General features: G+C 44.2%; 1 protein-coding gene across 1 annotated transcript; it reads right to left on the reverse strand.

The window, feature by feature from the left end:
• Positions 1 to 10,021: 10,021 nt before the first annotated feature.
• Positions 10,022 to 20,517, reverse strand: CAVIN2 (caveolae associated protein 2). The gene is made up of 2 exons (XM_015635475.2): positions 20,110 to 20,517; positions 10,022 to 12,609 (listed from the first exon to the last, which is right to left on the reverse strand). The coding sequence occupies exons 1-2, from the start codon at positions 20,500 to 20,502 to the stop codon at positions 11,815 to 11,817; spliced, it is 1,188 nt and encodes a 395-aa protein (XP_015490961.1). The 5' UTR covers positions 20,503 to 20,517; the 3' UTR covers positions 10,022 to 11,814.
• Positions 20,518 to 21,313: the final 796 nt, after the last annotated feature.

The following is a 21,313-nucleotide window of genomic DNA, read 5'->3' on the forward strand; positions in this document are numbered from 1 at the left end:
TGCAATATTGAAAGTGCCAAGCTATTACCAAATTTTACATTGATTTTTCCAATTGTCATATTTTTTGACAAGAGTCGTAATTGTTTACTGGAAAAGGAAATGAGTATTCATGTTCCTTCTTTTGCTGCCTCTCTGTTTTAGAGAGAGGAGTAATTCATTATCTTGCGGATAGAAAACAATTAAAGTGTTGTTTCCTTCACGACTGCCTGATAATGGAACAACAAAACGGCGCCTCAGACCCGCAGGTCTTAGCAGAGTTCTTGGGAGGGAGATGAGTACTGTGTGCAGCTGAGCTGGCAGCAGAAATGTCTCATTTCTTGTGTGCTGGGGGTGATTGAAATCTCCCTGCAAGCTACTCTATTAGATATGCTTATGCACTGCTGAAAAAAAAATGCAGGCAGTGGAAGAATATACCACTGCAGGCACACCCTGAATATAGTAATACTTAATTTGTAGGCAGAGCTTCACTTATCTGTCTGAGAGCCAGTTTTTTATGATCCAGGCAGCAGTGTTTGTTTAATGTGTCCCTTATCAAATCCCAAAGCTAATATTTGCGTTAGTCCTCTATGAAGGTAAACAGGAGCTGTTTGAGTGAGAATTAAGATATTGTGTATCATACTCCTCAGAACTGTATCTGGGTACTTTGAATCCAAAGAAATGTCTTGCAGATGTGTGTTCACTCTGTTCAGAGCACGCTCTCTTTAGAACTAGTTTTGGTAGTTAAAGTATTTGGGGAGGTTATAGCAACGAGGGAGATCTTGGTTTTCATCAAATGCAAAACATTCTGGAGTTGCTTTGAATCCATCAACCACATTTCAGGTCAAGCTTTTGATCCTGAAGGTAGTAAAGAGACAGTATTTTGAAGAAACTATTACAGGACTTCTGCATTCCTGCAAAGAGGAGCTCTGCAATCCCAGCCTGGCTGTGGAGTGTGGTTCACATCCATCTCCTCTGCTACACAGCACAGGCAGAGCTTACACAGCCCCCCTGCTTCAGTGCACTCATCCCAAAACTGCATCCAAAAGCAGAATTATTCCCCCCATACAAACACAAATTGGAAGACAAGCAGCAACATGAGGACTCTTGCTGACTGGTCAGGATAAAGGTAAATAAATGGATGGTAAAAGAAATGATTCCTGCATGCCATTGCTGATGCATGTCAGGACTCCACCTTCCCCATCACCACCCCCTCAAAAAAAAAAAACAACAAACCAGTACAGCTGGGTGGCTGCAAAGTTTAACATAGCTTTGTAGAAGCCTGTGAAAAACAATCTGGTACTGCAAATCCTGGTGGTAATGGTAGTGTGAAATGTGCATGGGGGGGAAAAAAAAGGTAAGGAATGTAGAAGGCAGAGTCACAGCAATGCAACTGGGGAAAGGAACAAAAACAGATGATCACTGTATTAAAATAATATGTAGTATGTCTTTCCTCACCAGGCAGTATTCATGTAGCATTCAGAGCTGAACAGGAAAACCTGAAAATATCATGAAGCTATAAAAAGAGGATTATTGTGCAAAGAGAAATCTGTAGTAATGAGGAAAAATAGATTTCATGCTAAGGGCGAGCTTTAACTATTGAGATATGAACAACAGCAACTGTTAATGCTGATAATCATGAACATTTGAGGTTTTCAGACTCTTGCCAGGCTCACCACATGCTTTGTCAAGCTCTAAAGGCTGGGAGGAAGCAATGTAGCTGGAACTTGCTGGAGTGCATTAGGTGGAGAAGAGGAAACCTTGTTTCCTGACAAATAACTTTTTCAGCTTTTTTTGCTTTTTTAAAAAATTTTTTTTATTTTTCAGTTTTTGGCCAGCTGCACTGTTGTGTGAAAATAATATTTGGAGAAAGATGGCAGAACACACTGAATAATATACAACCTTCAAGAATAAATTGTCTCCAATCCCTGTGGTGACACAGGAGTTGGCTAAAGTCTTTTCATTACCTATATAAAGTAATTATTTTGTGGCTCTTGGGAATGTCAGAAAAGCATCTTTCCTGTTCTTCCACCTGAGGCCCCTGTGTTCATGTGGATGCACAGCCATGGTGGGAGGTGATAAAAGTGACCTGAGCTTTGCCCAGGGCCCCAGAGGATGGAGCTGTGTGCCACGGAGGGGACAACATGCCTTGCTGCTGAGTCCACAGGCAATATTTCATGTGACCTTCCCTGGAGGATTTAGCCTAGAAGAAAACCCCTCCAGAGTTTAATTGATCCCTCCTTAACTCTCATATTGAGCCTTGTACAAAGAAAATGAGAGCAGACACCAAGCTCTGTATTGCAGTGTGATGGTTAGGAGCTACAGAACCAAAATAATCTTTCAGGTTGCTCCACTAGGATGGCATCAGAAAAGGATTTTTCCCACACTTTCAGCTACAACAAGCAAATCAGCTAAGTTCTGATTAGACATTTTACCTCTGGTTTCAGTACTTGCTACAGGTAAAACAATCACTAGACTTTTGTTCTGTTTTAAATTACAGTCTAGGCATTCATTTTAGTCCAATACTTGGGGTAGATTAGGCATTAATGGAGCACCAGTGGATTAACATCCCCTGCAATTGTCCATGCAGGCAAACCTCCCCGTCTGCATCGCCTGAGAGCATTGTAGGGACAGGGATGATCTCACCCTGTCTGCATTTTGAGCTGACCAGGCACCATATGGATGCAGTTACTGCTGTACCCTAGTGAGAGACGTGGCATATCAGCTTGGGGCAACATCTGACATTTACCATGTCTTCCAGTTGGCTTGAAGCACGGGCAGAGTGAGCCTGGTGTCTGTCTCAGTGTGAACATTGCCTCCGCCTGAACGATATTGCGCAAAACTGTGCGTGAAAGACTTGCAAAGTGATTTTGTGAAATTGTTATAAAGTGAAACACTCTCAGTAATATCAAATTACCCCTATTAGAGCTGCAGCTTGAGTAGGTTATGTATGATCAAGAAGCACCAATTCAAGTTCTCTTGTCCCTGATTTTCTATAAACACTGATTTTTGTAGTCTCCCACTGCTGGCATAGATTTTGACTGCTGTCACATCTTGCAAAAGGGAACTGTCTGAAATCGTTTAGTTTTCAGGCTGGATGCTGAATGCTGTGATAACACAGCCACTTTAAAAAATACCAGGAGGGAAACTTTGGAGAAACTTTGTTTTATTAGTTTATAGAATGAGGTATAAGTGTGCAGATGCCTTCAAAATCAAGGAGCCTTGGATGCCAAATATTATTTTTTTTTTAGGGTTTAGCACGTTAGTCCTTATATTTAATAGCAAGGATGGATATGAAGGTGAGCAGCATATAGCTGTACACACATATGAGATACATTTCTACCTCTCAATGCACCTTCCCCTTCCTCCCTTCTGTAAAAGGAGACTTTCTTTTCAGGCCCTGACAAACAAAGCAGCAAACAAATAGGTGAGGAGACATTTTCCATTTAAAGATTAGAACCTTAATCCAGGTTTTTCCTTCTTTTCCTTCCGTCATTTCTAAAGCTTGCCATCATTTTCTCCACGTGTCTTCTGCACAGGAAATGATCCAAGTATGGTAGTTATGAAAACCCCTGTATATATTAACCTGCATCCTGTAAGTCATTAACAAGAATTCGTAGTACAGCCCTCTACTTTATGAGAGCGTTATGTGGATAACAGAGTTTCTGAAAAAGTAAATAAAATGACAGGCAACAACCTAGGAGATGTTAGGGGTGGAGCAGGAGGGAGCTGCTGCTTTATTTTTTGAAGAATGAATGGTGGGAAGGGGGCTTGGGCAGGTCTGTTCCGGAGTTAGAGCAGAACCTGGCTTCCACTGTGTGAAGTGGCACCACTAAATAAAGAGACTGAGGAAAGCCAGAAAGAACAAGAATCTGTTTCTCAACAGATACTTGAGAATGGAGCAACTCCCACGGGAGGCCAAGCATGAAGGAGAAATGGCCCAGCCAGCATGGCTGCCTCATATCTTAATATAGCCCAGCTTCTTGGCAGAGCAAGGGAGTGAGGCCCGGTGGAGGAGGAGAGCTGGGTTTGCTTTCCCCAAAACCTGTTTGCAATAGGAAAGAAATCCTGCTGGCTCTGTTGCAGCCAAGCACAGCATTCAGTGATCTGCCAGTGAAATCCAGCTGTTGGAGGTGCACTCCTCAGTGCTCCCAGCACATCCTGCCTGCCCCTTGTCTGCAGGAGGTCCATAATCAGTGGGGAATAATTACCTAAATATCTGGACAGGAGGAGACCCCATCCTGCTGTTCACAGCACCTCTTCTCTTCCCCCTGACCTCTCTGCCCCAAGCCTTGGAAGCAAGCAGATATGGCAGACGTGATCTGTGAGCCTGCCCTGCACACCTGGCAAGGTGCTGTCACCATCATGGGTTTCTGCAGGCTCAGGCTGAGCTGCTTTGATGTAAGATGTTGCTTTTGCCTGTTCTGGACCAACTTTTCTCATACAAAACAAACAAACAAAAACTCTAAGCAAAATAAAAATGATTGACTACACTACACAGTAAAAATCACTTCTAGACCTAATCCTGGGCATTGCTTCAGCAATACATTTTGGCAGGTAGACAGATGATAAATATTGAGCTCTTTGCTCACTGTTGCGGTCTCTTACATGGCAGCTGTCCCACAGTAATTTCTGATTCCCTACTCCTGTTCCCATATTTTTGAACTGTAGACCTTATTGACCCTTGTTTTTCCGTTTTCCCATTTTTGTTGGTGCCTCTTGGTTCTGTCCCAGCCTTTGTTCTGGGCACTCTGCCGGTGTTTCCCAGTGGCCTTTCAGCTCCTTCCTCCAGTTCCCCACCCTTCCTAGTGACTGCTTCCCTCACACATTCCCTTCTCTCATGCACACCCCACTGTTCCATTCCTTATCCACATTTTCCTACTTTTTTCTCCTCCTACACACTTCTTGTTTAATGCCTCCCTCCACCTCTGTCTGCATGTCAACTATTGTAGATTAAGAAGTACTGAGAACTAATTTTTTTTAAAAAAAATATGCATTGTTTTTTAGGACTAGATTTGTAGGATCCTAAAAGTCTATTTCCTTTTTGGCAAAAGAATTTACAGCCACTTCAAAACCCATTAAAACCTTTCCAGGTTCTCACCTTACTTGAAGCTGCATGTTATATACATTATATATGTTATTACATATCTATGACATACATAGTGTTTAATAGCTACAGCATGACACGATTTTGTTTCTCAGCTGCGATCTCTGTGCTGTTGAGCCTAACCCAGGGATGTGTATTTCCATGTCCTGCAGCTTGCTTTTCCTTTGAAGGGCTGTGCAGTGGCATGCAGAGGACACAGGTATTCTTCTGAAGAGCTTATGCCAGGAGAAACCTCCTTCTTTTCAGTTTTTCTCAGGACATATTTACACAGGTCTTACACGACATGTCACCCTTCAGCTTTCAGTCACAACCTGCTCTCTGACTGCCAATCTCCAGCTACTGCCAACAGTGGAATGGTGAACCTTGCAGAAAAACCAAGTTTATTTAAGGGAATCAGCTTTCACTGTGGCCATGTGGAAGTGGCAGTTGACTCTGCAAACGCAGGCAACTTCCATGTGTGTTCATAATTTGTTTAGCACTGGTCAGGTGTTCTCAGTGTCCCTTTTCCCGTGTCTCTGGCAGGGCTGTGTTGAGCTGCAGTGATTCAGGGACCAGGCAGCTGGTTAATGCAGCTCATGTTGTCACCCTCACGGGGCTCGTTTGCCTACAGGCATGTCAGAAGGAACAAGTAAAATAAGGGCATATATAACAGTAGCTGGCAGCCTACTGAAAAGATGCTGAAACTCCCTTTAAATATGGATAGTGTAGGACATCAGGAGCTAAGTAGCTGAGGAATAAGATAAATTTTCCTGCACAGTGCTGTGTTTCTGTAGTTAAGCTGTGCCTGGTACTTGATCTAAATGAGTATGTGTATGTGGTGTGCAGTGTAGTCATCCCTGGTGTGCTATTTGTTCCTAACAAAGTCTTGCACATTTCCAGTATCCGTCACAGTTCACATCACCTGCACTTCTACACAGCTTAAGCCTCATGGGAGGGAGTAAAGAAGGCAAAGCCAGAGTCTCCTCACTGCAGATAGTGGGACAGGGGTTACAGTGACTTTGTGCTCCCTACGTTCAGGAATTCGAAGGTTCAGGGTGTTTTTCCACAAGCCTTCAGGGAGGAGTAGAGAAGCCTGTAGTGTGATTGATGCTATGTTGGTGCATGTTCTGCTCTTTCACAGTGTGTCTGCACGAGCCTGAGCCTGTAGGGGCAGCTCCATACTGGAAAGGCCAAGAGCAAACCACGTGTCCCTTGTGTTGGAGCAATCTGGGCTTGGTTTAGCTGCTGGGGATCACCCTGCAGAGCAGAGAGAGATGCAAGCTTGTTCTGTCTCTCCATTTTGGATTATGGCTGTTGGCTGAACGTGTGTGTCCTTGAATTTGCTAATTGCATTTTTCTAGTTATTCTCTGGCAAGAGGCACTACAGGTTTTCTGAGCACTTTGCAGCAGTACACAGCAGACTGTGTTGTGAGGGAAATGTAGGACAGGCACACACACACAAAAAGTCATGTAATCTCTTGTGATGATCCAATGTGATTATCTGCTGAGATATTCCAGGGATCTGTACGGACAAGTTGTTCCAAGGCCAGATTTTCACTGAGGGGAGTAAAGAGCATCACCATTATTATGGAATTCGGACAGTGTTTTGCAGCTGTGCTCTGAGGGAGAGGAAATGTTGGAGAGTTTAAAGCCATTGACTGGCAGAGGAGCAATGCTAGTGTGCAACCTTGCTGCCACCCAGTACAACACAGTTCCCAGTTTGGATCAATTCCAGCTCAGACCCCAATTTACTAACCATGGTGGGAAGAACACCAGTTTTCTTTTAGAAGGTCAGCATTATTTAAGGTTATTGAATGTGAGTAAACCTGTTCCACCTTTATGAAGAAAACATTGCTGTGGAGTTTTTAGGAGCCACACAGTTATAATGAGTAATGAATATATGATACCTTGTGTAGTGTTTAGCTCAGACTCAGAGAGAGAAAATAATGCAAGTCTCTTCTTTCTGCCTGGGTGTTCAAATGAAGGAAAATCAAAGCTGTTATACCGGAGCTATATATCAGCTAACATATTTTAGGAACTGTGGAATGATCATAATTACAAAAAAGTCCTCCAGAGAGAAATTATGAGTCATAGTTTATGTTCTCTTTGGTGTTGCTATGGAAAAAGAGGTTAGTGCCAATGGTCATACAGCAATATTAATCTCTGATCTGAAAGAAAAATAAATAACAATCTCTAGCTTAACCCAAAGCAGATTTATTCTCAGTTACTGCAGCACACTCCATTAAAGGGGATAACCACGTAAGAAAAATTAAAGATGACATTGATTATCAGTTCTCAACATGCAATTAGGGAGAGCTCCTTATTTGAATTAGCGTGCGCTTCTGACTCCCACAAATGGCTTGGTGGAGTGAGAGAAAGGGAAAAAAGGCAGTTGGATCAAAAGGAAGGCAGGAAAGATCAGCCGCCGCTGACAGCTGCAAGTATGCTGATTAAAATTTCTTTATTCATGCAGTTAGACTCAGCCCGGGGTGGATGCTGGTTCAGTGCAAATCCTGAACCAAAACCCTGGCAACGGGCAGTCTGCAGCGGTGGAAAGTGGCTCTCAGCCTTTTTCCATTTATTTGGGAAAGGCAGGGCCGTGAGTCAGGGAGCGGTGGATTCCTGGGTGCTGAGTCAGCACCTCCGGGGCTCTGCCAGTTGTTTCCTGCCCTTCTTTCCTTGCCGAGGCAAAACCTTGACCAAGACCGTGCCCAAACAGCTGCGTGCTGGCTTCGCTTTGCTAAGGGTGAACCTTTTTCTTTGCCCGCAGGAAAGACTGCCTGACAGCTTCCCCTTGACACCCAGAGTGGGTGTGTCCTAGTGGGTCCCAGTTAAAGTTTGACCCCTGCCTAGCTGATATTGTTTTCAGGGGCTGCTCGCTCCATCACAGGCAGCTCTCGACCCCACAGACCTTGCAGTCAGGACATAGCTTGAAATTCTGCTCACGGTGCACCCTGCAAAGCAGGGCAGAGCCTTCCTTTCTGCCACACCGCTGCATCTGCCCTGCTGATGGCAGGAAAACTTTTTGTTTGGCTGATGAGCTAAGCAGATTGGATTGGGGAGACACATGGGTCTCGTGTCCTGTGTCTGTGCACACAGCTTACCGATGAGCACAGGAGCTGTATGTGTGGCCCAAAACCATTGTATGGCGTCTTCTGAGCCAGCTGAAGGCTTTGCACTGACTTTCAGGGCTGGACTGGCCCCTGGTGAAGAGTTTGACCTCGAACAAGTTGCCATAACTTCACTAATTCTTCTAAGCTTACCTCTTTTTTAAGTGTGTGACTATCAGTCATCAGTTGTGCAGCTGTTTGGCATTACAGCCTACAACAACAAAGGGTTTTCATTGCATCAGTGTAAAGGGCTATCCAGGTGTATTTTACCATCTGGTCCTTTTCCTCTCCCCTTTCTTCTGTCTGTTGAAGAGACAGAACATGCTTCTGTCAGGCCTGTATGATGGCTTTCACTGCACTCTCTTATTTGACAGTGAAATGGTCCAGAAAACCCATATCTGTGCCTTTTCACAGAGGAGCTGGCTCGTGGATTAGCACGTGGGGGCCAATGGGATGCTCTTTTCTCTTTCCCCTAAAAGGGGTCAGAAACGTCAGCTGGTTTTGTGTCATTGAAAATGGAAGTATCAGCAGCTGCTGAGTGCTGCTAGTTTAAATATTTATACCATAAGGGCTTTATCACACCCTTTTTTCTTTGTGCAAAGCTGCCGCCGATTCCGGTGGAGGTCAGGCTCTGAATCTGTGCAGCAGCTCACAGGTTAGGTCTTCCAAGGAATAATAAAACAAGTGGAGCTCACTGTTACGGTGTCAGGAAGCGTAAACAAGCAGTTTTTTAAAAGAAGTAATTATGTAGGCAAACCTGTCAGCACAATCATGGAATACTCGTGCACATACCTGACATCTGCCAGCCTGACAAGATCCAGGCACATACTTGAGATACTCGAAAGAATACAGCGCTGCTGGCCCCACAGTCTGTCTCCTCCCTCAAACTGCGCGTTCTGCAGGCTGATGTTTTCAGTCAGGCCTTGAGAATGGAAGGCAAGGGGAAGAAACAGCTTGGGGGACATCTTGAGAGCCTGAGCTTGCTTCCTCTGGTTTATATGACAGCATGAAAGCAGACATTCACGAGTTGAGTAAACATTTTTCTCTCTCGCAAAGCATGCTTTCTTTTGTTTGTTAAGATTACAGACCCACCTGTCCTTGTAAATGTGCAATTGTGATGGAGAAAACATTTAATTCTACTCCTGCAACTGATGGCTGTGTGTGTGCTGTATTCTGAAGTGGGTATTTGAGTTAATTCTCCCAGATGCTCAGTATCTGCATTTCCAATGGTTTTACTGGACAGCATTGTAATGCTCTTAGAACACTGCGCATGGGATTCATTTCAGCATCTCTAAAACTGAATAAAGCATGGCCAGGGGTATTGTTTGAATTAAAGCTTAGCAGCACAAACAAACCAGCATATCTGGAAGCAAAATGTAAACATGATGCTGGGGCTCCTGGTTAGCACTTGGTGGCTGTGGGAGGTTGACAGCTGCTGCATAAAGGTTAAACGTGCTTTCTTTAGTCTGTCAGTAAAATTAAGCCCGCTAAAGACTATGTGGCACTCTAGAAGACAAGAGTTTATCTGTGTGCATAAACAGAACATAGGCTTCACTATAAATATGCTTTCAGACTATTTAGTGTGTTAGGAATATGCTGCAGTCCAATACAAAGATGCAGATGGAGCCAGGAGATTTTGGAAAGTGCCTGAGTACGTTTACAGGGGCTAAAAGTCTGACAGGTGTCTAGAAAGCAAAGCACTGGTGTTTGCATTGCTAAACAACAGCACAGGATGAGAAAGAAAATGGTATAGATACAAGAGGAACATGAACTGAAGTAATAAATACTTGATCTTTGAATTTCATCTTTGCCGCCTTCTCAGACTGCTTCTCCCAAAGACTGACATGGCTGTGTTTTATATTATGCTTTTATTTGTCATATTCATAGTTAGTTACAAGTAAAAATTATTGAAATCCATTGTAGTTAATACAAAATAAAAATATAGCTGCACGAGTTATGCCATGATTTTTCTTAGAAACAGAACCTTCTATATGATACCATGCACTTAAGAGCTTAACTCTTAATAGTACTCGCCTACACTAAGCTCAGACTAACTAACTTCCAGTGTGATTTACTGGTTACAGGTATTATCCCTGTGGAGTAATACCTGTTAATTATTTCATAATGGTACTTCTGCTGTAGCTTTTATTTCCCCTGTAATTTGTGATTCTAAACACAAAAGGAAGCAACCTTTTAGTGCAATGTTAACTATCAGTAGAATTTTTTATGTATATAAAAAAATAAAAATAACCCACTGCATAAACAACCAAGGATGTAAGGGAACAGTTGTGGGTATTGTGCTTCCCTTTCCTCCCTTGCCCCTTACCTTTAAGTGACAGGAATGAACATTCATAGTGAACAAACTACCTTGTAGCCTTTCATTTTCAATCAATTTTGAAGAATTAGACTAGTAATTTTGAGAGCAGGTGGGTGACTTTGATCAAAGTTACTAGCAGAGAACCAAATCCTGTGGCTGTGCAGGCTCATACTTACATAAACTCATCCCTGCCATGAAGTTCAATCCATAACACATTGTTCCCTTTGGACAATGTCTGAAAGAGTACTTCACCTTTTTGAAGAAATTGTCCTTACATCCCTGTAATTACCTAACTCTCCTGTGTAGATATAGCTCTATATATGAAATAATCTGTAAAAAGATAAATTATGCTATTTTCAAAATACTCTGAGATACAAAGTGGTGCAGGTGCAAAGTTTGATAGTATATTACTATAAAGACTATGAATTAATTAGTGTTATCTGAGTATATATACTTTAAGCTGGGAGTATAGATTGAATACTGTGGGGGGTTATTTTTGCTTTTTTTACATTTCATAGCACTTCATATTTTCTTCGGGCTACCTTCATATCAAACACCTATTTCTTACTTTTCAATTTCTGAACCCTTAAAGGTACAGTAACTGATCACACATTCATGCTTGTCGTTAATGTATTTCCATAACTCTGTTAGATTGAAAAATACTTCTCCCCCCACCCCCGCCCCCAAACAGTGATTTATTCTAAATGAATAGTGAGTGACTACTGGCAAAAATCTTTCCCCCAATGAAATGGATGGAACCGGTTTTCAGCTTTGCCCTCCAAATACTCTGCTCTTTTAGTCCCACGGTGCTGTGGAGCAAAGCCCCAAACAAACTACACGTGTGTGCACAGTTACTGAGGCTGTTAGTACTCGTGGAGCATGGCAAGGCAACTGAAATCAAATGTTCTCATTGGTATTCCTACATTTACATACAAAACTGCTCACAGTGCTGGGAAGTACTGGGGGAAGAAAAGAGAACAGAAATGCTTGGGTCCTGACTACTCCACACGTTCCCCGGACCTAACTCTAAGAAAGCCAGCAGATCAGCTTGCTTCTACCAGACATCCCCTCTCTTCCTGCTGGTCTCCGACACCAGTTGTTGGCAGCATCTCTAAGTTCACGAACACCAGTGACTCGGCCTCAAACTGAGCACGTTGCGGCTTAAGTCATCGACCTTGTCCACTGTGCATTCCAGCACGAAGCAATAAATTATCACTGCAGAGAAAAGGATGGAAGAGTTGCTTCTCCTGCCTGTGCAGCTGAAACCAGTTCCTCACCTGGGAAAACCTGTGTGTGTCTGGCAGGCAACGGGGGGCTTGGGCTGCTTACGCTGTTTGGTCCACCTGCAGGACAGCTGCTTGGGTGGTTTCTTCATCAGATTGTTCCATTTCCCCACCAACTGGGTTGTTTCTCTCGTCGAACAGTTTCTGGCTAGAAACTTCTAGGGGCACCCTGTACTCTTCATCATCTTCCACAATGGACAGCTCGATGTTGTTGTTCATCACAGCCTTCCCCTCCACTCTGGCCTCCTTCTCCAGGGAGTCGACGGCTGCTTTGGCCTCCTCGGCCAGGGAGGTGGTGGGTGTCATATCCGAGTGCATGTCGGCGAAGGACATTTCATCCTCGTTCTCAGCCTGCTCGTTGCTTGCTGTTTCTGATGGTCTGTCCTCAGCTTCTGTGGGGCTCTCTCCTTCACGGCCTTTCTTGGTGCTGAATGTCAGGGGAGACACTTTGAAACCGGAGCCCTTTGAAGAGGAGGATTTCTGGTGATGCACAGTAAGTGATTTCTTGATCTTTTCTCTCCGTTCAGGTGACACAATCTTGGTGCTGATTTTGTTCATCTTCTTCTCAATGTTTTGGCGGGAGAACGCTTTCTTGAGGCTGTCCACCTTCTTGAGGCTGGATCTTTTAAGTTTCTCAGCTCTTGATTCTTCTGTTTTCTCCTCTGCACTGTCATCCAAATCGTCTCCCTCGTGAAACATTTCATCATCTGAACCCAGCTCCACTGTGTGCAGCGTTTCTTCCAGTGTTTTGTTCTCATCAACAGGCTCCTCTTTTCCTTCTGTAATGCTAGGAATGGGCTCTTTTGCAAAAACACTGGCAGGGATCTCATTTTCCTCCTGAAAGAATTGACAATACTTGAGTTTCATAGTTCACAGGACACAAATTTAATAAAGAAAGCACAACCCTGAACAATTTCCGCCCCCCCACCATGATGTTGCGGTGAATGCTGAACATTTATTGGTTTTTTCAATACACTTAACCAGTAACAAACCACTCAAAGCCCCCTGAACCACTGTCTGGTAAAGTTTAAGACTTATGAACTGTCAGCTTTACTCTTTCAAAGTGACTTGGAACATATGCAGAATGGAAATCCTGTTCTTTTAATTTATATTAGATACCCTTTAATGAGAGTTTAGCTGTCAGGATGTACACCCATCCCTGGGGAGATGGGAGGGTATGGTGGGAAGGGAGGTTGTCCTGCAGACCCCTGTGCAGAACTCCAGAAATCACATAACCCCACAGAGCTCTCAGTTTCTTGAGCCAAAGACTGAGAATATCCCTGCAGAGATGCTGGTTGCATCTGGGAAATATCTCAAATGGCAAATGCAGTTAGAACTTTTGCCATACTTCTGGAAAATGTATGGTACTGTTAAAAATGGACTGCTGATACAGAGAAACCATGAACTTCATGATGTTTAGAGTATATCCTATTTTATAGCTATTTACAGAAAAAAAAAGGAAAAAAAAACTAATACATTTTGTTGGTAAATATTATAATGTGGATAGGACAGCTCCTTGAAATGTAAGGATACAAATATGGTATACAAAAAGACACTGTACCACATAGAAAACAGAAGTTTCTAGCTAACAAGAAAAGTATTGCTTTTTAGAAACAAAGCCAAGAAAAGATACAGAATCTAAAAACAAAAGAGGCTGAGCAAGGGCAGAAGCTGCAGGTGGTGACGAGGGATGTCTGTGCCCACCCAGTGCAGAAGCTCTAAACCCAGAGCAGCTCAGGCAGCACAATGAACACTCTGTTCTGTGGGGGTTTTGCAAGCATCTACCCATGCAAAGAAAATGAGGCTCCTTGCACACTCCCTTCTCCTCTCAGTGCTTTGAGCCTTGGATTTGCATAGTCTTTATTCATTACCTTTTTTATCATTTTCAGAGTGCATGCAATTTCACTTCCTCACATGCATTGGAGGGATTTCCTTTTCCCTCCTCCCTCCACATTTATCTTTAGATACAAAAAAGCAGTAAGTGCAGAGTGAAATGGTTGTAATAGTCTCAGATCTGTCCCTAGTGGGCCTGAGTGTACAGTAAAGGGGAAAAAAGGCCACATACACTTCCAAGTTCATGCTCATTATTTCAGGACTGAGCACACAGTTGTGATCACTGCAGACAACAGTGTCTTGGGTTAAATTTGCTGTCAAGGCTGTTGTACGTGGTTGTTGTTTAGTCTGGAGAAGAAGAGGCTCAGGGGTGACCTTATTGCTCTCTACAACTCCCTGAAAGGAGGCTGTGGCCAGGTGGGGGTCAGGCTCTTCTCCCAGGCAACCAGTGTTAGGAAAAGAGGACTCTTAAACTGTGTGTCAGGGAGGGTTAGGCTGGACATTAGGAAGAATTTCTTCACAGAAAGAGTGATTAGACACTGGAATGTGCTGTCCAGGAAGGTGGTGGAGTCACTGTCCCTGGAGATGTGTAAGAGAAGACTGGACGTGACAGCTGGTACAGCATGGTCTGTTTGACAAGGTGGTGTTAGGTGACAGGCTGGACTCGGTGATCTCATTTCCAACCTGTTTCTGTTATTCTGTGATTCTGTTAAAAACTAGGACTACTTTGTAGCCCTTCTGGAACTCAAGAATATGCAATGTAGATGGGCAGAATAATTTTATACCGTATATATATACACACACATGTATGCACAGTGATTCAGGTACGCTGGTTAATATCTCTAGTGGATATAAAAATGGAAGGTATCAAAGAAATGAATGTTAGTTTGACAGTTTGCACATGCTCCTTTCCTACAGCTCCTGCACACCTCTCTGGGCCACTGGCCTCAGTCACACACTGGCACACAGCTTTACAAACCCTCTGCCTGCAGTGGAACATCTAATGAAGGCCACACTCTTCTGACACCTATTATGTTGATGAAACCATCAGCAACAGTGACCAAGATAACAAAACAAAGGGAACCTGCACCAGCTTTAAGTGAAACCAGCTGTTAACTGCTGTACAAATATTTATATTTTCTCTCCACTGCAGTTAATGAAATGTGGATTACATGAGTGGGTGCAGTGTTGAATTATTCCCCAGAGCACGAGAACTCAGTATAAAACATAATTTTCATGTCTAGTGCATTCTTTCCAAACCTAGGTAATCATGTGCAGCTTTAGACATCTGAACATTCAGGTGTAAGTGCCTGAATGGTATAGAAAACTCCGATTTTAATGAGTAGAGAGGTGGGTTGTACTTTTAAAGTATTTTATCTAGGAAAGCAGTGTCATATGAGTGTAATCAGAGCGCAGCCTGAGCCAGAGATGGGTCTGTAAGGTCCTTCTCAAGGTCAGTTTAGCTCTGTCTACAGTATTCATATTAAACTGAAGTACTGCATGCAGTCTCTAGAAGAATATGGACACAAATCTGGTTATCATTTTTATCAAATTTCAGAGTAGAAGAGAGACTGTCAAACTACCCTTGTTTACAAAGCGGAAAAAAACCAAACAAAAATATACCACATAATAATGAGCTAATGATTCAACTAAAAGCAGATCCTAGGTGGTCTCTGGCTATCAGGCAGTACTGGAATTCAAGTGCTCACCCCTCTGTCTAAGCTTTCCTGCATGGCTCTGGAAAACATCAGTCTCTGAGCATCTATTTGTGTGCTTATAAAATGGGAATGACACGCTTTCCTATGTCATGCTTCCGAAAGACCTTAGGATTACAGGAACTATTAAAATGCAAATGAAAATAAATTAAGTAAAATGCTTTGAAAACACGAGGGTGGTATAGCAGGAACTCTCTGAGGTGGAACAGACATTTCTATTTCAAACATGGTTACTGATAACAAGTTGTAAGCGGGCTATTGATAACTGTTTGGTCTTACAAGTTTATGTGACAGCTATATTTTGTTTTGATACATTTTTTAAGCAGTCTGCTATTTCATTTAGGAAGACTAGAACAATACACTGAAAAATGCCAGCTGTTACAAACTGCATAACTGTTTTCCATGCCAAAAGAAGTAGAACTTTGATCTCTTCTTCTTGATCTAATCTAAAATTCTAAGAAAGCAATACATCTTTATATTTTCCACATCTGAGATCAGAAAAAGCCCTTGCATTCTTTTCCTCAGATGGGCTTGACTGTAGGTAGCTAGCTCTTCTGAATTTTGTTTTTCCATGCAGGAGATGAATAGAATAGTGGAAGTTCTCTGCATAAAACAAGTCTTGGTAACACTAGTAATACTTGCATAGTTAAAATCAGTGCCTTCCTTGTGGCTTTGATCAGCCATCCTTGGGAACTTCCTGCAAATCATAATTTCATCCCTACCTTTTATGAAAAGGAATAAGATCCATAACAGTGTACTGCAAAGCTGGGTGGCCCGAGTGAACAGCTAGTTAATTTACTCAAGAAGTGTTGATTTTCTGATGCTGCATGAGGTAAATCAGTCTGCTCTACTTTGGTTTGTTGTGTTTTGGGGTTTTTTTTGTTACATTTGCTGTATGAGGCCATGACCTACAAGAAGGAGAGATGGCATTTCCCCAGTCCAGGTTCCTCTGTATGCTGCTGCTGTATGTCCAGATGATCACTAGCCTAAAACTTGTTTTGCAACACAAAATAGGTCAAAACATGACAAATCCTTCTGAAAACAGCTCCAGGCTCCACCTACTTTCCTTTGGACAAATAGAGCTCTTCAGACTTGGATGTCAGGGTGGGTAGGGAGGGCAGGAGGAAAGTGCCACCTGCCCATTTGCACGTCCTGTCCCCCTGTCCTCCCACAGCACAGCCGGGCCAAGCCCCAAGAGCCATGGGAGGTATTTCTGTCATTAATTAATGTAAGAGTATTTGCCCTGCAAGGGAAATACAGCTTGTAAATCTTCTGGTTCCCTCACCTGCTCATTTTTGAGTTTGAAGTTGCTTCTGCGAGAGATTATTGCAATGATCCGTACAAGAAGATTCAATAAAATGGCTAATTTGTTGTGCCCCCCTCTTGCTTCATTTTAGGCTGAAGGGTTTACCAACAGCAGGATCTGGAAAGGACTTGAATATTAGTGTGCTTGACCCCAAGCTCCAGTTTTGACTTATCTGTCCTATTTCCATGACATTTAACCAGTAAACATGACATTTAATTGAAAAATTAAGCATGAGCCCTTTTTTATATTCCATTTTGCTTTTGCAGCTAAAAAAGCAAACAAAACCCCCACCAAACCAGAACCAAAAAAGCTGGTCATGTGGCAAGAACAAAATAGAGGGGAACAATGCCAAAGCTTAACAAGGATTTTTAAAACAGTCACTTCAGTGTTTTTCTGAATTGCTGTGTCATTTATAATAACATTTGCATCCTCAAATTCCTGGAATGGAGCTCCCTTAAAATATGCCACCAATTAAAGAAATATATGCAGACATTCTAGGGAGAGAAAACTAAGAGCATTTTAATGGAAAATATGTAAATAGGTGAACTTTTCTAAACACAGTTCATTCTCAGTGCATATGCAGAGGGAAAGCTGATGCTGGCGCGTGGCAGCACAACTTCATAAAATGCAGAGCTGGAGCTCAGTCGTGTGTTTTGGCTCTGCTCAGTGCTCCCACCAAGTATTAGGGAGTTTAGGGTACATGGTGAATGCAGAGCTGAATCGCAAATGTGAATTATTATTTTCATATTGAGCTGTCTCCCCAGGCTGGAGAAGCTGGTTCTAATGAGAAGCATGCTCTGTGAAGTTTGGCATTGTTTTTTTCGGTGGAAAAGAAGGATCCCCCAGCTGAAGAGGAGTCTCATACATCCAGATTCCCTTTTGTTTTTGCAGAAATCTGGCGTCAATATGGCTTCATTACTGTGACTTCTCCTTCCTGCAATTGTTTTTCCATGGATTCCTGTGCAAGGCAGGACAGAAACCCAGCCAGCCTGCTGTTTTCTCCCCTGTACAATTATCCTAGCAAGGCAGTGGCCCCGCTGACTATCAGACTGTCCCTCCTCCAACCTGAAAGGAGATCCTGCAGGGAGATTTCAGGGAGGTGGGCATGCAGGTACAGCCTGGGCACAGCCTGTATGGGCACGGCCTGGCCAGCCCTGTGGCTGCAGCCAGTTCTCAGAGGAAAATCCCAGCTCCTCCCAGACTCCACTGGAGAAAGCCCTGGATGCTGCCCACCCTAGTCACCCTCTCCTACCCCTGAGGAGCTCTGCTGACCACCCCAGCTTTCCAGGCAGCCACACTGCCATTTAACTGCAGACCACTGCCAGGAACAGTTCCCAGCTCACAGCTGATTTTTTTTTGTTTTGAAAACAGTAAATTTAACTGCAGTGTTTCTGTTTTTAAGTCTTGTGTTCCTGATCTGCATTGGCTTGGGATTGGGTAAATTCATCATCCTGCACTGTGGTGACATGTTTTCTGGTGAGAGATGGGGAAAGAGTCCCCTAAATCCCTGTAAAAGCTGTGGAGAAGAGACCTGCTGTCCAAAGGCACCAGCCCAAAGACAGGCAGGGGATTTTCTTTATCTGTTGTGCTGGGACATGGGCCTGTGTTTTGTTTGCCTTAGGTTTGTGCAGTATTAAGGAAAGGTTCAGAGTTTTAAACAGGCCTTAGCTTTACAACACTATTCAGTGGCAGGAACGAGCCAGCAGGACACTGCTTTACCCCTCAAACCCTTCTTGGTGCTTTGTGCTGTTCCCTTCACCCAGTCCCTGCAAATCGCTGCCAGTGGAAGATCCCCACCCGAGGAAATGTCAGCTGTCCTGCACACACAGAGCTCTGTTTGTCTTTCCTCTCTGCATTATGTCATCTTAAAACAGTAAATACTGAGTTCTCTGGAGGAAGACACTCCTTGCAACAGCAAGGCCATAACTCTCACGCTCAGAGGTATGAGAAATGTTAGAAATGACCTTCCCCCAGGCCCTGCTGATGCACCCACCACACAGGACGCAGTCTGAACCTGGAGGTGGGAGCCAGTCATAAGCTAATGGGGCCTGGGAGATGGCAGTGTTTTGACATACAGTAATGGATCCTAAATTACTTGCAGAACTGCAGAGAACATGTGTCATTTAATTTACCCAGTCTCTGGAATAATTTCCACATTCCTTCTGGGGTGGAAACATGCCGCAGCTCCTCCTCCTCTGGCCTGACAAGCCTGGACTGTAATTTGGGAGAACAATAAAGCAGGGAGGTGGGGGCTTCCTTTCTGGGGGAATTGCCTGTGCACTAACCAGGCCTGCCAGCTTTTTACAATCAAGCACCGCTCTCTTATTTTGGGATTGTTTAGAGAAACACCCCAACAACCCAAGGAGCAGAGTTAGTGGCCGGCAGAGGTAACGCCCAGCTGGCAGGTTCAGTATGAAGCACTGGTGAAGTGCCCAAGCTGTGACTACCCCAGCCCAGCATTTGCTCTCCCTGCCCTCCCTCAGTGATTTGTGGAGGCCTGTCTTTATTTTTTTTTGAATATGTGAAAGTCACGTCCTGTGTTTAGTTAAAGCTCCCGGCATCTTCTACCCAGACCATTGCTTTAAAAGGGGAAAATATGCAAACTGCTGCTATCACTGGATGGACTCCCAGGAAGCTGAGTTTTTAAGCTGAATTTTTAGCTCATCCCTGAATGGGCCAGATCAGTCCTGCAGAGTGAAGCAGGGCACGAGGAGACAGGGAGATACAGCCCTACCCCTCTCCTGCTTCCCAGGGCAGACACAGAGGCAGTTTTTAGGGGCATTTCTACCTCAAGTTTGCAAAATAGGCTCTTTCCTCAAGTTTGCCGAGAGTTCGGAAAAACGTAAGGACCCTTCAGGTTTACTTAAACCCCAAAACACACAATAAAACCAAACTTTTCCCCATATACGCTTGGAGTTAGTAAAATATGGCTCTTTCCCTTCATTTCCAGAGAATGAAGGTGGCGGATTTCTCACACATGCTGAGGGTTAGTGAAACAAGGTCTCTTTTCTCATGTTTGCTAGGAGCTAGTAAAAGACAACTTTCTCTCCAAGACTGCAAGAGTTAAAGAGGGCTCTTTCCCAAAGTTTGCTAAAAGTTAGCAAAAATAAAAAAAAAAAAATAAAGAAGAAAGAAATAAAGTGCTTTTCCCTCAAGTTTGCTAGAGTAAGAAAGACAGCTCTTTTCCCAGGTTTCCTAAGAGAGGAAAACATTCTTTTCCCAAGTCCACAAAGAGGAAAAGCGGGCGTTTCTCCTGAATTTGCTAAGAATAAAAGAGCGAAAGTTTTGTTTTTCCCCAAGTCTAAGACTTAACAAAAGACTACTCTTTCCCCGAGTTTGCTAAGGCTAATAGGTTTCTGGTGCACATTGGCCGGGCTAGCACAAGGCCAGCTCTGGTTTCCGAGGTGGCCAAGAGTTAGTACCGGTGATGTGTGTGGCCGGGGGGGCGCTGGGCTGTTCCCCGCTCGGGAGCAGGGCTCTCACCTGGAAGATGAGCACCTTGAAGCGGTCCCTGCGGAGCAGCTGGGCGTGGTGCTGCTCCAGGCGTCGCACCTGGTGGCACTGCCTGTCCAGGCGCTCCCGCACGGCGCGGGTGTGAGCGCACACCTTCCGCGACTTCTCCAGCAGCTTCTCCACCGCCTCGCCCGTGGCGCCGTGGCTGCGGCACAGCTTCACCAGGTCCACCTGGATACCCCGCACCGCCCCTTCCAAGCCCCGCTGCCTCTGCTCCATCTGCCGCTGGTGGCCTTCCACCGCCTCCAGCATGGAGACCAGCTTCTCCAGCAGGGCCAGCACGGTCAGCGCGTTCACCTGCCCGCCGCCCGCCTCGGCTGCCGGCAGCGGGGGCACGGCGCTGCCCGCCGCCGCCTCCCCCATGGCTGCCCCGGCCCGGCACCCCGCCGCCGCCGCCGCTATTAAGAGCAGCGCCTTCGCCCTCCCCCGGGGAGGTTTGGGGCCGAGCCCGGCCCCGGCCCGCCCCGGGCAGCGGGCTGTGACCGCCCCGGAGCGCGGGGCCTCCCCCGGGCCGGCCGAGCTGCGCTCCCGGGCCGCCGCTCCTCCGAGCATCAGTAGATGGCAGGAGATACCGCGGAATGCAGCCCTGCCACTCGCCGGCCCGAGGGGACACGGAAAACGTGCTGCTGCTGGTGGTGATGGTCCGGGAGAGAGATTGAGGGCTAGAGTGGAGTTCAGACCTGTCGTTTGTGTTTAAATTATTGCTGTAGACAATATCACAATTATTACAATAATCGTATATCGACATGCTTTTAAAGAAGTAAATCACTACTGTAATAAACGCATCAATCATTACATTAATCGCATATTAATGTGCTCTGGAAATATACAAAAAAATGGTATTGTTATATTTATTCTTATATCAGCATCCTAATGACAATTTGTAATAATTGTCATAATAATTAACAAACTTATAAAACATTCACTCATGGTGAGTCAAATCTCCCATAATTCCTTCCATGCTGTGCAACACCAGACTGGGTTTTGGGGTTTTTAAAAATAACAGTGTAAATATTTTTATCTCCTCATAGTTATTATTGTTATTATTACAGGGCTTTGAAAAATAATTTAGGTGATGACCTATTCTATTCTATTCTATTCTATTCTATTCTATTCTATTCTATTCTATTCTATTCTATTCTATTCTATTCTATTCTATTCTATTCTATTCTAT

This window comes from Parus major, chromosome 7 (genome assembly GCF_001522545.3).
Source record: "Parus major isolate Abel chromosome 7, Parus_major1.1, whole genome shotgun sequence".
NCBI lineage: Eukaryota > Metazoa > Chordata > Aves > Passeriformes > Paridae > Parus > Parus major.